The sequence below is a fragment of the Plectropomus leopardus genome, chromosome 10 (assembly GCF_008729295.1).
Source record: "Plectropomus leopardus isolate mb chromosome 10, YSFRI_Pleo_2.0, whole genome shotgun sequence".
NCBI classification, from domain to species: Eukaryota; Metazoa; Chordata; class Actinopteri; order Perciformes; family Serranidae; genus Plectropomus; species Plectropomus leopardus.
In genome coordinates, this window is record NC_056472.1 from 3,192,583 (window position 1) to 3,214,587 (window position 22,005).

A 22,005-nucleotide genomic window follows, 5' to 3' on the forward strand; every position below is an offset into this window, starting at 1 on the left:
ATGTTACTGCTTTAACATTGGGCCTCATGCAAGAAACTATATACGAACAAATTTACTCTTATTTTTGCTCATCGCCTGGATTTGTTCTCGTTTTGCTAGACACCCATTGGTTTTTAGGATTCACCAATATTTTTCTTATTTTTGCTTTTTTGAGGTAAGAGAAAATTTTCCAAAAACAAATTGAAATTGCAACAGCTACGATACTCTGTCAGTCTGGGGTTTCATGACCTTACCAACATTATTGCCATGGTATCAACTTGTCAAAGGGGCTCATCCTAATTATGCATAATTTTAAGCCTCAATAGCAAATGTCAGTTATGTAAACCCCCCTGCCCCCTGCTGTAAAGTTGCGCATTTTAACATGTGGGTCTACTGGTACTGACTCGCTCTTGGAGATCATGGACAACTGCAGTTTTTGACACTTTGGCCGTTAGTGGGAAATGACATTGCAATTCCAACTCAAAATGATATGTGTCCAAAATCTCAATTTTCTTCTTCTACAGAGTAAACCGCTTAATGTTTCTTATGTTGGAGGAAATAACTGAGTGAACAAGGGGACAGACTCGGACATAGCCTTAGTATTGTTTCTTGACAATCTATTGAACTATTGTGTGTAGCAGAGTATTAGCCTTTTACCAGTGTGATTTCATTGGGACCAGTTGAGGTGAAGCTGCTGTGTCTCATCGTCTGTGTTCAGAAGTGAGGTCACACACACGCACAAACACTCAGACACAAAATGCTACTCTGCGGAGGTGGTAATATGATCTGGCAGCCATGGAGAAACCAAAGGAATACGCCTGGGTCGCTGCTGCTGGAGCACAAACACACTGCCTGTACACTGTTACCACAGCCATGGCCTAATGGATTCTGATAGATCCAGATATTTTTGGTTTTTGTGTGCGCATGGGTGCATGTGTCTGTTCGACGGGGTGGGGGGAGGCTGTGGCACTACTCTCCCAATATCCCACTTGGCCTCCACCCAGTGATCCCAGCCCCCCACTTCCCCCCTGTTTCCACCAGCATGCATAATAATCCACACCCCTGTCCTGGAGGAAAGGGGGACACGGGTGCAGTCAATGTAGGAAAGAGAAAAAACAATCCATCTCTCACTCTTATAGCTCCTGACACTTTTAAATGTGGCTTTACTGGGTGCAGGTGTTAACACACTTTACGTCAATATTACCTTTGCACATGCAGCGTTCAAGGCTTCCTCAGCATTATGAGTGTGTGCATCGGCGTGCACCTGCACTTTGTGTATGACTTCAGCCTGTCAAAGTTAGTGCACACACACAACACCAGAGGAGTGCAGGAATGTGGTATTCCTTCCCTCTGTAGCCCCCCTCTCTCTGCCCTGCTCCATCTCTCCCTCTGCTTCCTTTACTCCCCAGAGATATTTTCCCAGAACCCAGCAAGCCTCAAAGACATCAGACATCTTTTATCAAAAGCCTCATGCCCCGGGGCATGCACGCAAGCACAAATCTTCAAATCTGTAAAGCAGATCACTCGTCTCCTCTGTCGAGTCCTCCTCGCAGCCTCTCTGTGCTTGTCTTTTTTTGTCATTCCGTCCAGGACTGCGTCAAATGGCAAAATCTAAATGTGTTTTGCTCGGCCGCTCTGACTTGTCAAAATGTTTTTAGCATCACTTTAGCGTTTCTACCACTGTACTGGAACACTAGCAGGTGTTGCTTGACAGAATTTGCCTTCTGATTAGTTAACTTCTGAGCAAATTGTCTTTATTTCTTTCAAAATCAAGTCAGTGGAAGAAGAAGTGATCCAAAAGTTGGCCAGAAATTAGTAAAAAAAAAAGTACGAGAAAGTTACTGGAAAATTAGTAAAAAAAAAAAAAAAAAAAGAAAAGAAAAGAAAAACAAACCAACAAGGTAATGACCTGTTGGTTGCTTAATGCTTAATATGATTTTAAAAAGTCTTTAACATGATTTAAATGTGTTACGATGATGAATATATAGTTTTCCCTTTCCCTTGTTTTTCACTTGTTCCTTTTTTTTCCCTAGACATTTTTCCCTACCGTATTTAAAATTATTTTCTGAATGTGCCAGTGTCTTGCAATTTGTGAAACAGTTCTTACAAAGTTGCTTATTCCCTTTTTTTCCATGTTTTTTGAAAGAAACTGCACCACTTTGCCCAGGTTTCAAAGGTTTAAATACTTGTGAAAGAAAAGAAAAGTGATGAAGATTGTAGGATAAGCAGACCATGAAGTTATCTCAGTTTGATTTTTCTTTCAAGTAGGAAAAATAAATTACCTTTTTGTGTCTTCTGCAGTGACCCACGAACACCTGAAGGACCGTGCCTTGTTCAGTCTCCCTCCTCCACCACCAGGGGCCAACCCCACAGAGTACTACCACCTGATGGCTAGTGCCAGCCAGCGGAGCCCCTACGGCGACCTGCTGATGCAGAGCAGTGCAGCAGCGGCCGCAGCAGCAGCAGCAGCTCATCTACCAGATTACATCAGCCCCGTGGATGGTGAGAATAAAACAGGTTCCTTTTGACACAAAAACAGCTTCACGTCAGCTTCAAGTTTTTAACACATATTTTTATTGATTTTCAATTTTTAACACATTACATCTCTTTTATAGCATAAATTGGTAACATTGTGGGTCACCCTTGAACAACATAACCCTCCCTCCCTCCTCCCTCCTCCCTCCTCCCTGAATTCTGAGACATCATTGATGGTAAATAACAAAACAATAGTAATTGACAAATGATACTACCAATAATGACAGTAAATTACTTGTCTACATCCATGTGCGTAGATGTATGGTACATATTTACATATCATTAAAAAACACATGAAAATACATTGAAAAAAAGAAGGAAAAAAGAGAAAGAAAAGAAATAAAGGGAGGGTATGGTCTTGATTCCAAAAATTTGAGGAATAAATCCCATATCTTATGGAAGATATGACTCTTTCTTTTGATTGTGTATGTAAGCCTTTCAGCAGCTATGCAGGGGGAGAGTTCGGCTAACCATACCAACCAATGATGGACAATGAGCACTTTTCCAATGTCTAGCAATAAGACACTTTGTATGTATGAAAGAGAGGTTCAACAGCTTATTTTCATGAGTTCTCGGGGCCACCATTTCTGGAATAGGTCCCAGAATACAGATCTCCATGTGCATCAGGATTTCTTTGTCTATAATATTGGAGATTATGTTAATTATGCTTATCTGAAATTCTTGTATATGGTTACATTTCCAAATGCAATGGTACAAGGTACCTTTCACCATTCCACATTTTATACAGGTGTCTGCACTTGAGGGCAGCATCTGCACGCTGTGGTCCGTTTTCATTTATCCATCGCTCATCGCTTTATTGCATTTCGGTTCTCTAAATGCTTGTAGGTCTGTTCTGTTGCATCCAGAGGCAAGAGGAACAGAGATGTTCCAGACGAACTTGCAATTTGGTCTGACGATGCCAGGCTACACCTGAAGCATTTGAACATCATAAAATAGAAGACAGATGGACAGAATATTCCAGAGATGTGTTATCCTTAGTGTGTCACTTTGATATTTTCATGTCTAAATGATTAATTACCTCTAATTAACTCCCATCCCAGTAACACTAAAGCACATGCATGCCTTTCATCGCTGGTACAAGAGTAACAGACAGAATTAACAGCCATCTTGGCCTTTGTTCTCAGTACCAGGCATGTTGATACTATCCTCTTATTCTTCCTCTTGAGGCTTTTTCATGGAAGAGTTCACCACATCAAAGCTGCTGGAGCTCTTTGGACTTACACGTAGCATAGGGGCTAGTTGAGGGTGCATAAACACCACAAGCCCCAAGGCCAGGAGCTCGTAAAAACACGTTACTACCGTGTCTCTCATTCTGAGGGTGTTTCAGGTGTGTTTCTATTGTTATTACGAGTAACATCCGACAAAACAAATCCAGGGGAAGCATTAAAAAGGGCAGCGTGAGAGAGTGTAACCCTGAGAACTTTGAGTCGGCTCTCACTGTGTCATGCAGTTAAGGCAGGGATTAACCTCGCGGGCCGCATGCGCTGTCCACTTAATGGCAGGGATGAGGCGGCTTAACACTGACACACACACACACACACACACACACACACACACACACACACACACAAAAATTAACAGCTAGGCAAATAGGCAGGCAAATGCTGACAAACTCTTACACGTGTTTGCACACAATCTCACAGAGACAGGCCTGTTCTTTCATGCCGGTCAGGGCCCCGGCCCTCTATCAAGATGACGGTCAGGCACCAGAACAGACGTTTGATTTCAGGAGGGAAACGCATCCAAGAAACCTTCAGCCCTTATGAATGGGTAACAGAAAGCGCACAGAGTGGAAAACTGTCCGTGAAAGTCAGCCTTTTCGATGCCTGATAATCAAATACTCCCCCTGGCAGGGACGCCCGCCCTGCTCCAGGAACACTCGCACTTTCTTTCATCCTGTCCAACCACCCACACAGAAATAAAAAAAAAAAAAGCTGCCCCATGCTTTTGACAGCATCACACTCCCAGAAGTGACTGCAAGACGCCAATACAGGTATCCTCAAGCACAGGAAGGAGAACACAGCAGAGAGATGCTAGATGCTTTTAGCAATTAATCTTTTAAATGACCTCAGTTACCTAGTTAACAGAGTGGTGCTGAAACGGAAGCAGAACTCTGAGGGGTTCTACTTTCAGGATTAGGAGTTTTACATTCAGAGTAAAATGTTTTTCTTTCAGGGTAAGGGGTTCTGCATTTAGAGTTAAATGGAAAACTTGGGGGGTTGTAATTTCCACTTTTAGGGCTAGGGGATCTGTTCTCAGGTTTAGGGGTTCTACTTTCTGGGTAAAGGGTTCTACGTTCAGGGTTGGGGTTCTATTCTCCGGGTAAGGAGCTCACTTTTAACAGGTTAGTTGAGGGGGAGTTAAGGGACCTCCTCCTCCCCCCTTTTTCCTCTACCTCCAACCACCTCATTGACCGCCGCCGTGCTGCCTTGCCCACACTTGTTTGGCGAGGCTGTTTGCTCAAATAGCCACAGCCCCCATCCTCCCTCATTCACCAACGCAGCGCTGCCACCGTCCCGGCAGCTTTTATTTAGTGTTCTACCACGCTAGGAGTGATGTGGTCAGGTTTGGGCCACTCTGCCAGTCTGGAGGCTCTTCCACTGCGGCCTCCAGACACAGGGCCCATATTGACCAAGGCGGCCAGCTAATGGCCATCGCGGGCAGCCTCAGTCTGAATCAAAGACCTCATTTACTGCCAGAGCGTGGGAGGAGGAGGAGTGGCAGAGGTGGCAAATATGTGCCTTATCCCTTACCGTTAGTTTTGGAAGGCAGTGCAGATACAACCCATATTAAAAATCAATTTATGCACTAATATTCAGCAGACCCACCGCAAAATCTTGGGGCCTTCAGTGAACCCATAGTATGGCTTCTCACCCGCCTGCCCCCTCCTACCCGTGTTTATCCTCTGGATGAGTGAAGTGCAAGGCTTACGGTCGAACCATGAAACACTGAATGCTGCTGTGCAGAGGTGCACTGGTGGAAAAGCTGTGAACTCATGCGTCAGGGGATTTATCAGTGCTGCAGGTCTTACTGTTCCACTTATGAATTTTAGGATTTACTGTTGGGCATGCCTCAAGTCGGACACTTAAACACAGGAATTTCTCTCCTTTATATATGGACTAAAACGTTTAAACATCATGCCATTCCACAGCTACAGACCGCCATAGATCTACCCAGCAAAATGGCTGTTTGATTGTTCCTGCTGTGTAAAGATCCATTACCTGCTTGCTGGCTTTTCCTCCAGCAGACTTGCCACATGACATTGTGATGGACAAGACTGCTAGACAAACACGGTGTTAGCAGCGGCTGTAAAGGCCTCGCTGAAACGCTCGGCTGCTTCTGTAAGTCGGCATCTGGCTTGTTTTTCACACATTAGTCATCTCCTGTCCTTATTAGAATAAAGTGGCATGAAGACTAAGATCAGCAAACAGAGCTTAAACAACAAAAATACATTTCACTCCAAAGACACACTGTTAAACAAATATAAACCTCAACAAGTCATTAACTACTACTGTCTTCTTTCTCTCTATCTGACAGTCTAAACCAGCCAGGGGTTTAGGATCATATCAGTTCTTCTTAAATCAAAAAGCTGGTTCAAATATTTCTTAAATCATATTTGCATCAGTATGATTTTGTTTTGCGGATTGACTAATCGGCTTGATTTCCTACAGAGGAATTTCTTCAAATTTCTCTCACACGTCCTCTTACACTCAAAAATGAAATGATTAGATGTTTGTGGTCATAGGTGAAAGGTCAAGGTCACTGTGACCTCATCAGTCTTGTTTTTGTGAACACAATATCTCAAAAACCCCTTATGGGAATATCGTCAAACTTGGCACAAACGTTTATTTGAAGTATGTACAATGATTTTATTAGAATTCGTTAATCAAAAGTCAAGGTTATTGTGACCGTGCATCCATCTCATTCTTGTAGACTCAATATCTCAAGAATGCCTTGTTGAAGTGTCCAGTTGGACTCAAGACTGAACCCATTAGAGTCTGGTGATTAAAGGTAAAGGTCACTGTGATGTCACATAACCTGTGGTTAACTCAAGAATTTATACACTAATTGTGTCAGAATTTCAGATAAAATGATGAAGCGAAATCATTTTATATCCAAAAGGTCAAAGGTCAACTTAATTGCGATACAATAATGCTCTGCAAAAGCATTTTTCTGACCATTACTGAACTGAGCTCAGAAGCAGAAGAAGAAACATTTGGTTAGATGCTGAACTGGTGACACTAATCTTGCACCTGACTACAGCACCATTAGCCTTTTGTTTCAAACTTCTACATTTGAAAACATGATTTAAACATTTAGAACTAAATACGAGAAGAGGTGACTAGACTAGATGCCCTTTGTTTTTATCAGAAAAGTCTTTCCACATACTGTTTAGAGAGTGGGAAAGGATAAAAAAAAAGTAAAACCATTTACCCATGCTCTGCTGGTCTCTGCACCCTGGTAGAAGGAAGACAGAGAGACATTAATTCCAATATGAGTGAAAAGACATGACAGCACAGTTAGCATTGGTACACCACCACTTCTGTAAGTATAAATAAAGTCACATTATGGTGTTTGACATTGGGCGGCATTGAGAAGGCTGTTTGTATATGAGCGAGCAGGTATGGAAGGGCTGGGTGGGCAGAGAAATATCAGAGCAGCTTGCGGGAAAACGCTGAAGCTCCCACGACAAAAGCAGCGGCCAAAGTAAATGTCTGCCATCTCGAGTAAAAAGATGTTAGTGTTGATGCAGCAGAGGGAATGAGGGAGATAGATTTGTGTACTGATGTGGTGGTGAGGAGTAGGTGAGCGAGCAGGTATGGAAGCGCTGGGTGGGCTGAGCAGTCCCCTCAGACTGTGTGGATGTGGTGGGGGGAGGGGGGGGGGGGGTGGGGGGGGGGGGGGGGGGTGCAGTCCCCTCAGACTGCATACACAAACACTTAACTATATGTTGGTTCGTGAGCACATGGGTGGAAGTGTGCGCATAAACACACGGGCAACACAACGGTGGCTTTGGCCTGGACACTGGGGGCTCATAGAGGATTCAGCGCGAGCACCCTCGCTAATAAAATTCACAGTGTTAGTATTAGTGAGATTTAGCAAGGAAAATAAACATTTTTCAACTCTGACTGGCCTGTGGGGTGGCTCTGCTAACTGAAGATGTGGAGGCCTGGGGCCCTGCTGGCACAAGCACAAACTGCAGTAATGAGGGCGGTGTTATCATGGAGTGGGACTTTGCTGAGGCCTCTTCACCCCAGACAAGGTCAAGGTGAACAAGCCGGAGGGTGGGTGCCGGGTACAGGACTTTGCTTACATAATGATTTTATGTATTGTGAAAGCCTTGTTTTTTTTTGGAAGAAATTCAAAATATAAGTACTCAGCACCCATCATTTCTACTTTTTGTTAAGTTGTGACATACAGGTTGCCTGGCAGCTCAGTGGATAAAGCGGGTGCCCCATGTACAGAGGCTGTGTCCTGCTGCTACGTCCATCTCATCGTTTCTATCTGAAAAAGCTTCTCCTTTTGTCTGTGACCAACCTCAGCATCATCACCGATCAAATCAGGCAATTTGTTTCAAGTGTGCACAAAATTAGCAGATGCTAAGATGCTGAGTCATAGAATGAGATAAAGGTAAAGGACTTGGTCATGTTTGTCCTCTGCCATATTAGGGAAGTAGCCTTCTTGCGTAGCCTGCAAGAAGGCGCTCCATGTGCTCAAAGCCGCGGTGACACCAAGAGCTAGCTGCTCCAGGGGATTAGCACAACCCTCCAATTAAAGTGCTTTCATTTTCCACAAAGTTAAAACAGAAGAGGCAAATGCTTAAAATAATCATAACACACACACACACACACACACTCTTCTCTCCCATCCTTTTTAATATATTTTTTTTCTTAACTGTATCAATGTGCACTGGAACGCCTGTAATTATGACCCTCTATATAAATCCAGATCCCACAATTACAACCAGCCCACGATGCAGTCCCACACAGAAACACACACTCTCTCTCACACACACACACACACACACACACACACACACACACGCCATATTACCACATACTGCTGTGCCGCCATGGCCTGTGCAACATCTGTTTTCTCACTCCCTGCCGGAACCTGCTCACCCTTTCAATTATAACCGCCACCTATAAAACACTCTTTTACCAAGCGGTGAGAGTAGTGAGTACATGTTTGTGTGAAATCAGTAAAATTAGTTTAGACCAATGACATCTATTGTGACAACCCTGAGCTGAACAAAACTAGCTTGTCTGCACCTCACCTTTAGAAAAACGGACATTATAGGCATATAAACTTTGTTGCCGGAGGCATTACGAATTTTTCTGAGCTGAGGTTGATGTATGGATGGAGGGGGTGGTTTGATGATGGAGGCAGAGGGCGGGGATTTGGGCACAGTGCCCAGAAGGGTGAGGCAGGCGCCAGGCTAGCAGGCCACCAAGCTGCAAGGCAAGGCTGTTTCCTGCTTTATAAAGGGGAATATTAATACATGTATCTCCCATTAAATCTGTTAGCAACACGGCAAGCTCGCCTCGCTGCAAAAATTGTTGCAGCTGCACAACGTGTGCAGAGCAGAGCACAGCTTATCAGAATGATCTCCCCATTCATTGCCAGCCTCTCCACCCATCCATGTTTTTTTTTTTTTTTTTTTTTTTTTGTGTGTGTTTGTGTGTTTGTGTTGTGTATCTTTTACTCCATCCCTACTCCTCAATGTCTTTTCCCATTTGAAACCTGAAGCAACATCACTTTTCTTGTGCAGTTTTCAGATGCCTTTTGCAAGTATGTAAACCTTTGAATTTTGAACAAAGTGGTGCGATTTCTTTCACAAACCGGTGGGGTGCAATGAGCAATTTGGTGAGAAATGTTTAAGAATTGCAAGAGATACTTGGATTAGAAGTTTTTTTTTTAGTTCTTTTTTTTTTTAAAGTACAGAAAATGTCTAGGGAAAAAAGAAAAAAGCAAGGGAAAAACTATATCCAGGGTTCCTGGTGATCCTTACAAAGGCATTGAATCTATTCACATAAAAATAAGGTTTTAATTGGTTTTAAAATAACCCAAAGCATTATATCAAATGTCTTAAAAATGCAAAGACAAGGGAAGAAGGTTATTTAAACTCTTCGACTGCATTTTAAAATCTCAAAATAATTTTAAAAATAATAATAATAATGATAATAATAATAATAATAATAATGATAATTTCTCAAATGGCTCTTGCATTAAGATCACAACATGAGGATAGTGGAACCAATAACACCCATGTTTAAAAAATAAGAAAGAGAACTCCATGGCACTCTCTCGAAATGTTAAAACGCCTTTATTTCTACGGCATGGTCATGATGAATCTTAAAAACACACTTCGTCAGGGAGTCAAACCTTAGAAACATTAAAAAAGTCTTAAAAAAGTCTTACATCTAAGTTGCCTATAGCTCTAGAAACCTTTTATATCTTTAATTCTCATAATTGATTTTAAAATTATGTTACAAAATTATTCGAATTTTTTAAGAACTTTTTCCAGGTCATACCTTTGTTGTCGTTGTTTTTTCAACTTTCCTGTTTTTTTAATCAATCCTCTGATAATTTTTGTTGTATTTTTTACAAATTTCTTGCTAATTTGGGGTTAATCTCTTCTTTTGTTGCTCATTGCCTTCTTCCCAAAAGAAATCAAGCCAGTTCACTCAGTTTCTAAAGGGTTAACCAACAATGACACATTTATTTATTATCCCTAAAGAGGCAAATTCCTGTGGACCGTTTGTTGTTTTTGCCAACTCTTTCATACACATCTCTATCATCTCCGCCTTTTTTTTTTTTTTTTTTTTTTTCCCAAGCCCTTCACTACTGTCGTCTGCCGTCTACCGTCCCGGGGGCCTTTTAACTAAGTGCATATGCCTCGGCTTTACGACTCGCCACCTCCAAACATAATAGTTTTGGAAGTAAGATCCTGCTTTATGGCTGTAGGTCTGGCACGGTGATTATGGCGGTGCCTGGATTCATTTTGCTCAAGGGGTTGTGAGCCCCACCAGCCAAGAGTTGGGGATTGGTTACACATTGACAGCAGTGACATGCAGCAAACGTGTGCTTAGGTGAGTCGTGATGGGCCTATTATGAGTTTCCTGCCTCTCGCGCCTCTGATGATGTCTGCTATAAGAGCTAATTACACGCGTGTACAAAGACACATTGCCAGGTCTGCTCTCTGTCCCCTCACACTGTGAAGCAGCACCTGTTGGTCCCAAGCAAGTCATCTGTCTCTGTGAGAGTGGGAGCCTGTGACATTTAAAAGAAATAAATACACGTGAATGATGGACTATCAGTATGTATGGAAAAATAAATAGCTCTCTCTCCATGGGAAAGTACTTCCCCCCGTCGTTTTTCTTGCGCTTTCTATGAGAAGTAAATAGAGCAACAACCAGGTCTAAAAGAAGGCCATGAACTCTACCTTTGTGAGTCAGACTTGTTCTTTTTAATGGTATTCTGAGATCAATTTGTTTAAATTGCCTCCATTTAACTTGCCCAAGTACAGCGGTCTGAAAGAGATTGCTATCGGGGTAATTACTGAGAATGATTGGGGGCAATTCATTATGCATAAGAGGATGCGAATTTTAAATAGCTGTGTGTGTGTGCGTGTGTGTGTGTGTGTGTGTGTGTGTGTGTGTGTGTGTGTGTGTGCGTGCGTGTGCGTGTGTGTATGTGTCTGAGAGAGAGTGAGATGGAGGAGATAGAGTGTAGCTTAGCATGGCTATGACCTCCACTACAATGCTTCGGGCTGAATGTTACTTCGAACATGGGCCGGGGAAACTGCTGGCTTCCATTGAGGCCAGGTAGTATGAGGTACTTACACATTAGTACTCCAATCTGTTGACTCTGAGCCATGACAGGAGAGTCTGAGGTCTTTTTAATACTACACATAAGACATCATACATATGTTTTTATGCCTCCGCACTGGCAATAGACAAGTCAATGGCACTATGCGTTCAGGTTGTCCATCCGCTCCATTCCCATGAACGCGATATCTCAAGAACACCTTGAAAAAATTTCTCCAAATTTGGTACAAATATTCACATGGACTAAACAATTAACTGAATCAATTTTTTCACGGTGATGTTCCGTCTTATTCTTGTGAACACAATGTCTCAAAAACACCTTGGGAATTTCTTCAAATCTGGCACAAACGTTTACCTGCACTCAATGAAGTGATCAGATTTTAATGGTCAAGGGGTGATGGCCAACTTGCATCCGTCTCATTCTCATTACCATGTTTTCTCAAGAACATCCAGTCACCCATCCATTTTTCTATCGTCGTCTACATATTCGGGGCAGCAGACTGAGCAAGGCACTCCAGATATCCTTCTCTCCAGCAGCGCTTTCTTTCTCATTCTCATGAACACAATGTTTCAACAAGGCCCTTTAGGGAGTTTCCTCAAATTTGGCACAGACCTCTACTTGGACTTAAGAATGGACTTTAGTAATTCAAGATCAAAGGTCAAGTTCACTTTGACCTCACCAAACATGCTTTTGGCCAAAGCTCAATAATCCATATGCTAATTGTGTCAAAATTTCAAACAAATGTCTTATAGTATATAAAGATAAGTCCATCTATCCATCTATTGTCGCCTGCTTATCCAAGGCTGAAAAAAGATAGTAATGACGTTTTTATTCCAAAAGGTCAAAAGCCAGCTTCACTGTGAGGTCATAATGTTCTGCAAAAACCTTTAACTCATCATCATATCTCATGAACAGAAGGTCCGATACTGTATTGGTGACACTAATCTTGGGTGTCCACCTTGAAAATGTGCTTAAAAATTGTGTCAATATTCTGTGCTTTCGGGGGGAAGATGTATGTAAAGCATCCAGTTTTCACAGACATTAATACTAATTCTAGTTTAGCATGCGGTTGATTTCTTTTTCATTTGTCTATATTGCCTCTCTTTGTGTCTGTGTCCAGTATCACGTTTCTCCAGCCCACGGTTGACACCCCGACTGAGCAGGAAAAGGGCACTGTCTATCTCCCCACTGTCAGATGCCAGCATTGACCTGCAGACCATGATCCGCACCTCACCCAACTCCCTGGTGGCCTACATCAACAACTCCCGCTCTAGCTCGGCTGCCAGCAGTTCCTATGGGCACCTTTCAGTCGGTGGGATCAGGTAGTCAAACAGTGATCATGCATACATATCCATTAATTACAAACAAGCATATATGCACATTCCCAGGCATATAGTACATACTTGAGAATACATAGTTGTTGAGATAATATCTTTGTGATACAGTACATGACAAAAGCATGGTCTGCAGAGGGTTGCCAGATTTTGCAACAGTATTTAATGAAGCAAAACTGTTGGTATCTAGTTTCAGTAATTCTCTTACTGAAATCCAAAAAACAGATTTACCATTGACAATGATAAGTAGTATTTTAAACACATATACTTTTAAAAGTACTACCCTTTTGGTACCCTTCTGTATTTTTTAAGGCCAAAATCCTTTAGGGGATGGGTACATTTTCAGTATTTGTTAGTTTTGACATTATCTGCGAGTCATGCCCGTTAAGAACCCTTAGGAGTGATGAATTTAGAAGTCTGATTAAAGCAACAAATCCAACCTGTCCAGCACCTGAGAAATTTGCAGTTTAAGGTGTTGAAATCCAGGCCAGTTGGCCAGTCAGCAGAGATACTGTTGTTTGGGTGTCCTACAGCCCCTTTTTTATAAAATCCCAATGGTTGAGTACCCTGGTTTTAGGTACGAGAACAAGAAAAGATATTCCATACTTTTCAAATGTTTTATTATTCCTCTGTGCCACAGAGTTACATTGTTGTCCAAAAACTATTAAAAATACACAATTGAATGTGAACGCATTGATTGGCTGTCACAGCCGTCAATCATGGCGGAAAAGCCCTTTTTGTAGAATTTAATAACTCGATAAAACCGAACTTATCATAAAAACAAACACTTGAACAAACATCAGGGTAATGAGAACTACCTTCAGTGTCAGAAATCATCTTTGGGAAAAATTTAGTTGGCGTGTACTTTGAGTTTTTAGTTTGGCCTGTGTCCATTGAATAACATGGAGGGACAGACCTTAGGAACTATACTGCAGTCAGACACCAGGGGGCAATCCAGATTATAACATTCCACTTTTGGGGAACTGTCATGTCGTCCACCTGTATATACAGTCTATTGTATTATCATAAAAATATCAGTATGTAGGCAGTTTACACTGTGAGGTGACACCATATGTTAAAAGCATTCTACTGGCATCCTGTTAGCATGCTAGTAGCACAGCACATGGTGAGTATTAGCTCAAAACATCATTTGGCAGTGAGGCCCCATGTGGCAAAAAAAGGACAATTTGGTGCGCATCAGTTGGGACTCATTCTAATGATTCAAGTGTGGGTTAAGTCATTGCATGTTAGCCACTGGACAGAAGTCTCCATTCATAACTTCTTTCTTCCTTCTTGCTCAGTCCTTCGTTCAGCTTCCCTCATCCCATCAACCCCGTGGCATACCAGCAGCTGTTGTCCCAGCAGAGGAGTCTCAACGCCTTCGGCCACACGCCTCCTCTCATTCAACCATCGCCATCCTCCTTCTCGGCTCGCCAACACCCCCTCACTGCTTCACCTATGTCCGCCTCCCACAACAGCTCCAACTCTGAGACAAACCAGGTAACAGTGAGAGTATTTATACCTTCAGATGTTACACTTGTATAAGTATAACGTGCACAGATATAATGGCATCTACACCTCCACTTCCAATCTTTCTGTCCGTAGATTACGTTTATGGATGTGTAATGTAAACAATATACTGACACTTTCTCAAATATTTCAACTAAATGGGTTATTTTTCACTTTTAAGTGACAGATCTGATTTCTGACCATGTGAACAATGTAAGGTTCATAAATGTCTATCAGAGCTATACAGATATTTTGCGAGTATTGACATCACAGTTTTACAAGGATATCTTGATTTGTTTTCTGGAGACATCTCTCTTTTTTTCTCTTTGGCAGTTTTCCATAACCTGGTGATCAGACTGAACTGCAATTTTGATTTGCCTTCTCATTCAGTCTGACATCATGTTCATGTTCGCCAATTTCTGTTTTGGAGGGAGGTTATTGGGAGAGTATAAGCCTGCAGGGGATCATTGTTCAGTGTGTCTATCCGGAGCTGATCTCATATAGTACTGGACCAATCAGCCTTATATTGTCCATGCACATTTTATTTTACCATTTTAAATTTATTGGTTTGGCTGTAGGACAGGAAGCGGACGGGTATATACTTAATTCTGCCCACGAAGCATTAACAGATCTGGTGTTTTGTTTTGTTTTTTCGTTTCGTAAATGGACTATACTTGTATAGCGCTTTTCTAGTCTTATTGACCACATTCACCCATTCACACACACATTCACACACACATTCACACACTGGTGGCCGAGGCTACCGTACAAGGTGCCACCTGCTACACCATTCACACACACTCACACTCACACTCTGATGACGCAGCATCGGGAGCAATTTGAGGTTCAGTATCTTGCCTAAGGATACTTCGACATGTTGCCCGGAGGAGCTGGGGATTGAACCACTGACCTTCCGATTAGAGGACGACCCACTCAACCTCTGAGCCACAGCCGCCCAACGTAGTTGCCAAAAGTGGAATGACCTGTGCGGATCAGTTACATGAATCCCACAGTCAAGAAAGACTCATCCCCATTGACTTACATCAGGAAAGAGATGTCTGTGAATCAGTAAATATTTTTTTTAAATGACTCATTTCACTATTGTGATTTACATCATCCAGTTCAATAACATTTGTACAAATATACATATATACATACATATATACAAAATGGCAAGGCGGCGTAGCAGCCTTATATCCCGCCTTTAACAGGCATTCTAAATACAGCTAGTTCTAAAAGAGTATATTGAATGGACAAAAACTCATCTTTGAGGAGCTGGAATCAACATGTTAGGCATTTTGCTTCATGCATTACAAAATAATCAATCTATGGTCTAAATTGTCAACAGTTAAGGCCTATACTTGAAGTGAAGCCTAAAGTTACAATTTGTCATGAATGAAGTATTTTTTATAAATTGTCTCATGTCAGAAATATGCAGGAGGCTCCCTCCCAGTTCCATCTGTCTTACTTCCTACTGTCTCCTCCGTCTCTCTTTATCAGCCCACTGTATATACCACAGCGTAATGTAATGTAAACTTCCCCACTCCGTGAATCACTCCACCTCACACTGCTATCAGCTGCCTCCAGCTCGTTTTCAGCACTCCTGAACCACGCTAAGAGCATCCAAGAGTACACTGTATACATGCACCTTTATGCATACACTTCCGCACAAACATGACACCCCCCCCCCCCTTTCACACACATACACAAACACACACTCAGCTTAATTTCAGCAGTGATCAGAACCATATTTCCCTTTTGGTGTTTGGCCAGCTGAATGAATCATCAAGGCCCCCAGAAATGCCAAACTGCACTGTAAGTCTGGGTGGGATTAGGAGACCCCCTCCAATGTTGGACCCGCTCCAACAAACTTCAATACACACACATACACAATAATTCATCAGCTGCTTTACATTTAATATCTTTTCTTTCCTTCATCTCCATTAGCGCTTTAACAGGCCTTGTGTGTCTTTGTCTTTCTGTCGTCTAAAGAAACTGTTGGCAGATCAAAGACCCCTACTCCCCCCAAACCCTGCCGCCTTCCCCCTCTGTACCGAGGGCAATAACTTCTCTTCTTTCATATTTCCTTGCGGCTTTGGCGATCATAGAGCAGTCTAAACTGTTTAGTCTCGGCGGCGGGTCCTAGTCTGACTTATGGGCTGCTGCGCCTGGTGCAACAAGGACTCCACACATCTCTTTGCAACTGGCCATCGAGCCAAAAACAATTGCATGGTATCTCTTTGGCTCGGTTATCTGATCCCCCTCCGCCGCTGACATGAGGTGACTTCATGGAATCTGGCGGTTTAATAAAGTGAGCGGATGGATAAATTAATAGGGGAATGAGTGGGAGGGCTAATGGATGGATGAAAGGTTGGTATGTTAGGAGTGATGGAATGATTCACTGATAGATTATGAATGAGTAGGTTGTTGGGTCAGTGGATGGATGTTGGTATAAATGGAGAGAAGTTTAAAATCTGTTGGTCATTTCCTAGAAATGATATGCATAAATGACAAAAGTTAGCCCACAGACTTGGGCGTCTTCAAATTTTTCATACCTCCATACCCTCTTGAAATATCGCTGGGGTATCGCTGGCGTTAGTCATTCTCCATAGTCTCTATCTGCTGTTGCTGGCCGTAACTTCTTGCTCGAGCTCAGTCTTTCAGCTCGGCTGCCTGTTCCTCCAGTAGAGACTGTAGACTGAACTCTGGTGGTGCTCGCTGTGCACTACTGTATATATGACGGCATTGAAAAACATACCTTTTTAATACCCTGGTATACAGTAATACAGTGATACCGCCCAAGTCCAGTCAGAAGAATGACGAAAACCTATTTTTCTCCAAGAAACTCCACAAGTGCATACTCTTGTTGTTATTATTCTGCTTATTTTCTACTTAAAAGAAAAGTGTCTCTTCAACCTTGTTTCTGCCCTAATCTGTCCTTCAGAATGCCAGTGGAGACCCAGCAGTGAGTAGCACAGTCAACCCATTGACTACCAAGAGGTCAAAGGTTAAGACAGAAGCAGAGGGTCCGCTGCCCATCTCACCATCCTCTCAGGCAAGAGAATCTAAAACTATGTGGCATAAGTAAAGAATCTTATATCCTGAAAAACAAAAAACAAATGCAACATTAGATATTAGTCACCCAGGTTGCACTACACATTCCAAACCACGATCCTTCTGTTGAAGAATTTACTCTATGACCTTCAAAAAATCCTAATTACCTGCATGGATTTTATTTATTTATTTTATTTTTTTTTGTCACTTAGATATCTCTATTAGAGCTTCAGCTACTTACAGTGGAAAAATACTCCCCTTTTTAACTGCAGTTGCAAATTTGGCTTTAACTGATTATAGATAACAAAAATGCAGCTTTAATCAATGACAAGAGGTGTTGCCATGCATTGATATCAAGCAACAACTCATTATGATTAAGAAACAGATAAGATAAGAGAGATGCAAAACAGAACAGAATGTTTCTGGAACATATTGACCACAGATTCAGATAAAAGACGGATACACACATCTGGTCTGACAAAGTGCTGTACCCTTTCTTCAGGACCACAGTGGGGGGATCTTGGACCTGAGCGATGATCTGGACAAAGATGAGTGCAAACAGGAGCCAGAGGCCATATATGAGACCAACTGCCACTGGGAGGGCTGTACCAAGGAGTATGACACCCAGGACCAACTTGTTCATGTGAGTGATAAGCTTAGTATCTGTGTTCCCAGGGTCCTACATTCTCCAGATTAAAACCCTCTTAATAAGACACATTAAGGAGGCCTCTCAACGGGTTTTTATGTTCTCAGCAATGTTTTTCCCCTGGCTGAAATGTGTGTCTCCCCTGGTCAATATGTTGAAATGACTACAGTTTATTTTCTACTGATGTTAGACTGTTTTCTTGATTATAAGGCCTAGACACACCAAGAACTAGCAGTTACAAAGCCGACTAAGGCGTCACGTCGCCTGTGTCTCTGCTAAAAAGTTGCACATGAACGCACCACAAAGACCACAACCAATGGCCAACCAGCATTTATGTTCTTCACCTTTGTGAGAGGAAATACCTCCATAGTAGCAGATGGCGGTCATTTGTAACTGTCATTAAAAAAGGGAAACCGGAAGACCGTCATGACGCAAGTTAGCGCATTAACAACACAACGCTGAAATGTTGAAAGAACAAAGCAAATTGACCGTGTGCTTGTGAATAATATTCCAACTGTCAGGAAACATTTCTGCTAAAGAGCTCAATGGCTGAAGAAAAACAATCCTACCTAATAGAACAAGTTTGTTTCGACCTCACTACCTCTTCATTTTAACCTTCTCTTTTATATTCCTCATTTCATTTTCTGTTCTCGTGTGCTGAGCTGAACTGCCAATGAAACACTGATTCAATATGCTGAATCAGTGGAAGAAAAGATGACAAAGACCGACAGTGCGGCACACACAGCAGTAACTGAGGCAACAAAAGCTGATTGACAAACCTGCACAGTCGACCATTGGCTTGGTGTGTCAGGGCCTTTGGACATTGAAAACGCCACAGAAGCTGAATGAGATTTTTACCACTGAATCTGCATTTGAAATGTCCGTATCACTTTATTATTTAGTCCTCGTTAACACTTTCCCTGCCAGTGACAAGATTGTTCGACATTTACAGCACAACGCTTCCCCGCCAGATATTTCGTCAATCTAGGGCGTGCTGTTATGGATGTTGTGCAATAAAACAACTTTTCTGTGTCCAAAAACCAACGAATAAGGGTAACAGGAAGACAGGGCCACAAACTTGCCAACTTATCACTATTTAGCGGCTTTTCAGACCCGTTATTTTAAAAAGTAAAAGAAAATACATATTTAGTAGCTTATTTAGATAATCAGGGAACAAGGGAGGAACACATCGTCATTGTTCACTGCTCAGAGCTACCACAGAACACCACCGTCTGCTTAGGGACTGTCCCAAAGGCTGTGGTGTTTACTGATATTTAATGCAAAATGTTTTGCTCTATAGTTCCACTTAACCTCAAACAATATTTTCAATATTATGTTTGTACACTCCAAGTTGACATCAGAAAAGAGGAGTAAAGAAAACAAAAAATGTACATATGAAATCGATTTGGCTCCTGAAAATTACTTAAATGTCATTTCATCCGCTTTTTGTCCAAATTTTAATTTTTATTTATTTATTGATTGATTGATGAAAATGCCCAATTTCATGTGTTGATAAAAAAAGGAATGGAAGAAGCTAGAAAAAAATGTTTTTACATGTGTGAAAACAGATGATCTGCTCTTTATTTTAATGTTTTCATTGTTTATATATTCAAAACACAAAATATAAAAAAAAAAATTTTAAATTCTTTTTTTGGCTTTATTTGAGATAGGACAGTTTAAGCATGAGAGGGGAGGACATGCAGGGCCAAGGTTGGAATTGAACCCGCAAACGCTGTGGCAAGGATATAGCCTCAGTACATGGGGCACCTGCTTTACCAACTGAGCAACTGGGCGCCCCAAAACACAAAATATTCTTAAAAGATTGGTAAATATGACCAAAAATGCTAGCACTGGCTAGTAATAAAGGACCCTGGGAACATAGGGATGAATATTCTGACAGATATTGTTGACACCTATTCAGTCAAAGACTTAGTTGCACCTTTTTCTCTACAGCTAATTTCAAACTCTGCCATCAGAAATGTTGCATTTTATTGATTAAAAAGTGAAGAGTTCAAACGACTCTTCTGCTGCTCATTAAATCCATGCTGATTGAGTCGACTCAGAAAACTGTCCAGTAACTGATCCTTTCCTGTCAGGCTGACACGCGCAACGTTAATGAGCCTGCCGGCGCTCGCCAAATTCAAGCCCAAACCCTGCAGCTGTGCCCCCCGTCCCCACCCCCCCACCCCTCAGCCCCATGACCCCTAACCCCTAACCTCTAACACTCCCCACCCCTAAAGCCCAGAGGGCTGGCCATAAATCCATCGTCATGCCAGGAGCTCTGGAGTTAGGGGACCTCATACTCCCCCCTTTTCCCACCAACTTCTCTTCTTGCTTTCCACTTTGTGAGCAGCTGTCAGTCCCCTCAGAGCCGTGGCAGGAGGGGCATGTGTCAGGTCCACAGACCCAGAGACTGATAGGAAGTCAGGACCAGAGTTACCTTTAAGAACTTTTGCCCCAACTCCAGTTCCCCAGCTGCAGACTCTGTGAGAGCTTGCCAGCATTTAGCGAACAGAGGATCGCTGGTCGGATCTTGGGTGTGGATGGACAACATGAGGCTGACACATTCTTAAATCCTCACAGGACGTGGGCTTTTTTTAAGGCCTCTGATTTCTATGAACTTTACAAAAACCAACTACCATAGTAATAGCCACTTTTTCTGCAAAAACTCCTGACGGCATCTCCCTAAGCACAGCCAGGGTTTAACACAAGGTTCATATCAGCAAAAATCAACCACACACCTGTGGGTTCTTCTGGCTTCTGCTTAAACCAAACGTAATCCGGTTTTTAGAGGCCCCAAATTACGGATTCACAGTTGTGTGTAACCTGAAAATAGAGGCCTCCGCTTGTTTCCATTCCTTCTCCTCCACCTTAAAATAGATCTTAGCAGAATAGCCAACCACTTTGCTTTTTTTGCTGGTGGAGAGGTGACCACATCAGTGGAGTGCCGGGGGCCTGGATGTCCTCAGGAAATGAAGTGGTTCCTCTGGGTGTGTGAATATTTGCGTGTGGTGCACAGGATGAGAGTTTTAAGTGTGTCTGCAAAGAAAAAATGTGTGTATTTGTCATTTGAGTTCAATAAAACCTGTTCGGTCTGAGGGTTTAATTAAGATAACTGAAGGAACTCTGACATTCTACTCTTCATAGTAGGAATAACTGACTGCCTCCTTCTCCAACTGTGCACATTATTCATTTTAACACAACAAAAAAAAAGTTTTACACTTTTTCATTTGTCAGAAACTACTATACTGGCTAAAAAAAAACCTTAAAGTCCAGGTGAAGGAAAAACAAGGACTCCTTTCTAAACACTTTATGCAATTTAGTAAATATTTTTCAAAAAGAAAAAATAAATAAAAATAATAATAAAAAGGGAACTGTGCTTCATTGTTGAGTTGGACCCGTGAACAGTTTTTCACCATTTCTGTGTCCAGGATTTTTTGGTGAGGCCTAAAAGCAAACTCAAAGACATCATAATTCCTCTACTGCTCCATAAAAATTAAGATGCCACAGCGAATTAATAGACTAACGGGTAGCTTAATAGAGCAGACACGACGCTAGCTTTACAGAGCAAAAAATTCTGTTTAGCTTTTCACCATTTTGAAATCTAATTTTTATTGACTTTGCAATTTTTTTTAATCATTCAAGTTTGGTTGGGCAGTTTTCTGTGGTTTGACAGGCTCATTACATGCTTTTATTTTTGCTTTACCTGGACTTTAGGCATCACACAGGAAACCATGTCCTTCACTGACTTCTGAATCCCTTTAAAGTAAGGAGGATGAAAGATAAACACCAGTTGGTTACAAAATCCTCTTCCTGATCACTTTTACTGGGATCTGGGGAAGTTCCTCTTCCTTGAGAAACCAACACTCAGAGCCTGAAAAAACAAAACATGCTTTTATAGTTTTTTTGTCTCCTGTTGACAGATGCATAATAACTTCCAGCCATAATGGATGGCACCATCACTTACAATGTGTGTGTGTGTGTGTGTGTGTGTGTGTGTGTGTGTGTGTGTTTGTGTGTGTAGAATCTAATGGTGGGAAAAAAGACAGGAATTTGCTGACTCGTTTTTAGCAATACACACATAGTGTTGGTTTG

The 22,005-nt window shown here is 42.0% G+C and overlaps 1 protein-coding gene across 1 annotated transcript in view; it reads left to right on the forward strand.

The window, feature by feature from the left end:
* Positions 1 to 22,005, forward strand: part of gli2a (GLI family zinc finger 2a) — a 113,472-nt gene that overhangs the window by 80,540 nt on the left and 10,927 nt on the right. The window contains exons 5-9 of the mRNA XM_042494559.1: positions 2,281 to 2,481; positions 12,488 to 12,689; positions 14,003 to 14,201; positions 17,155 to 17,265; positions 17,767 to 17,907. Of these exons, the coding sequence (XP_042350493.1) occupies positions 2,281 to 2,481; positions 12,488 to 12,689; positions 14,003 to 14,201; positions 17,155 to 17,265; positions 17,767 to 17,907 (854 nt within the window). The remainder of the gene's footprint in view (positions 1 to 2,280; positions 2,482 to 12,487; positions 12,690 to 14,002; positions 14,202 to 17,154; positions 17,266 to 17,766; positions 17,908 to 22,005) is intronic.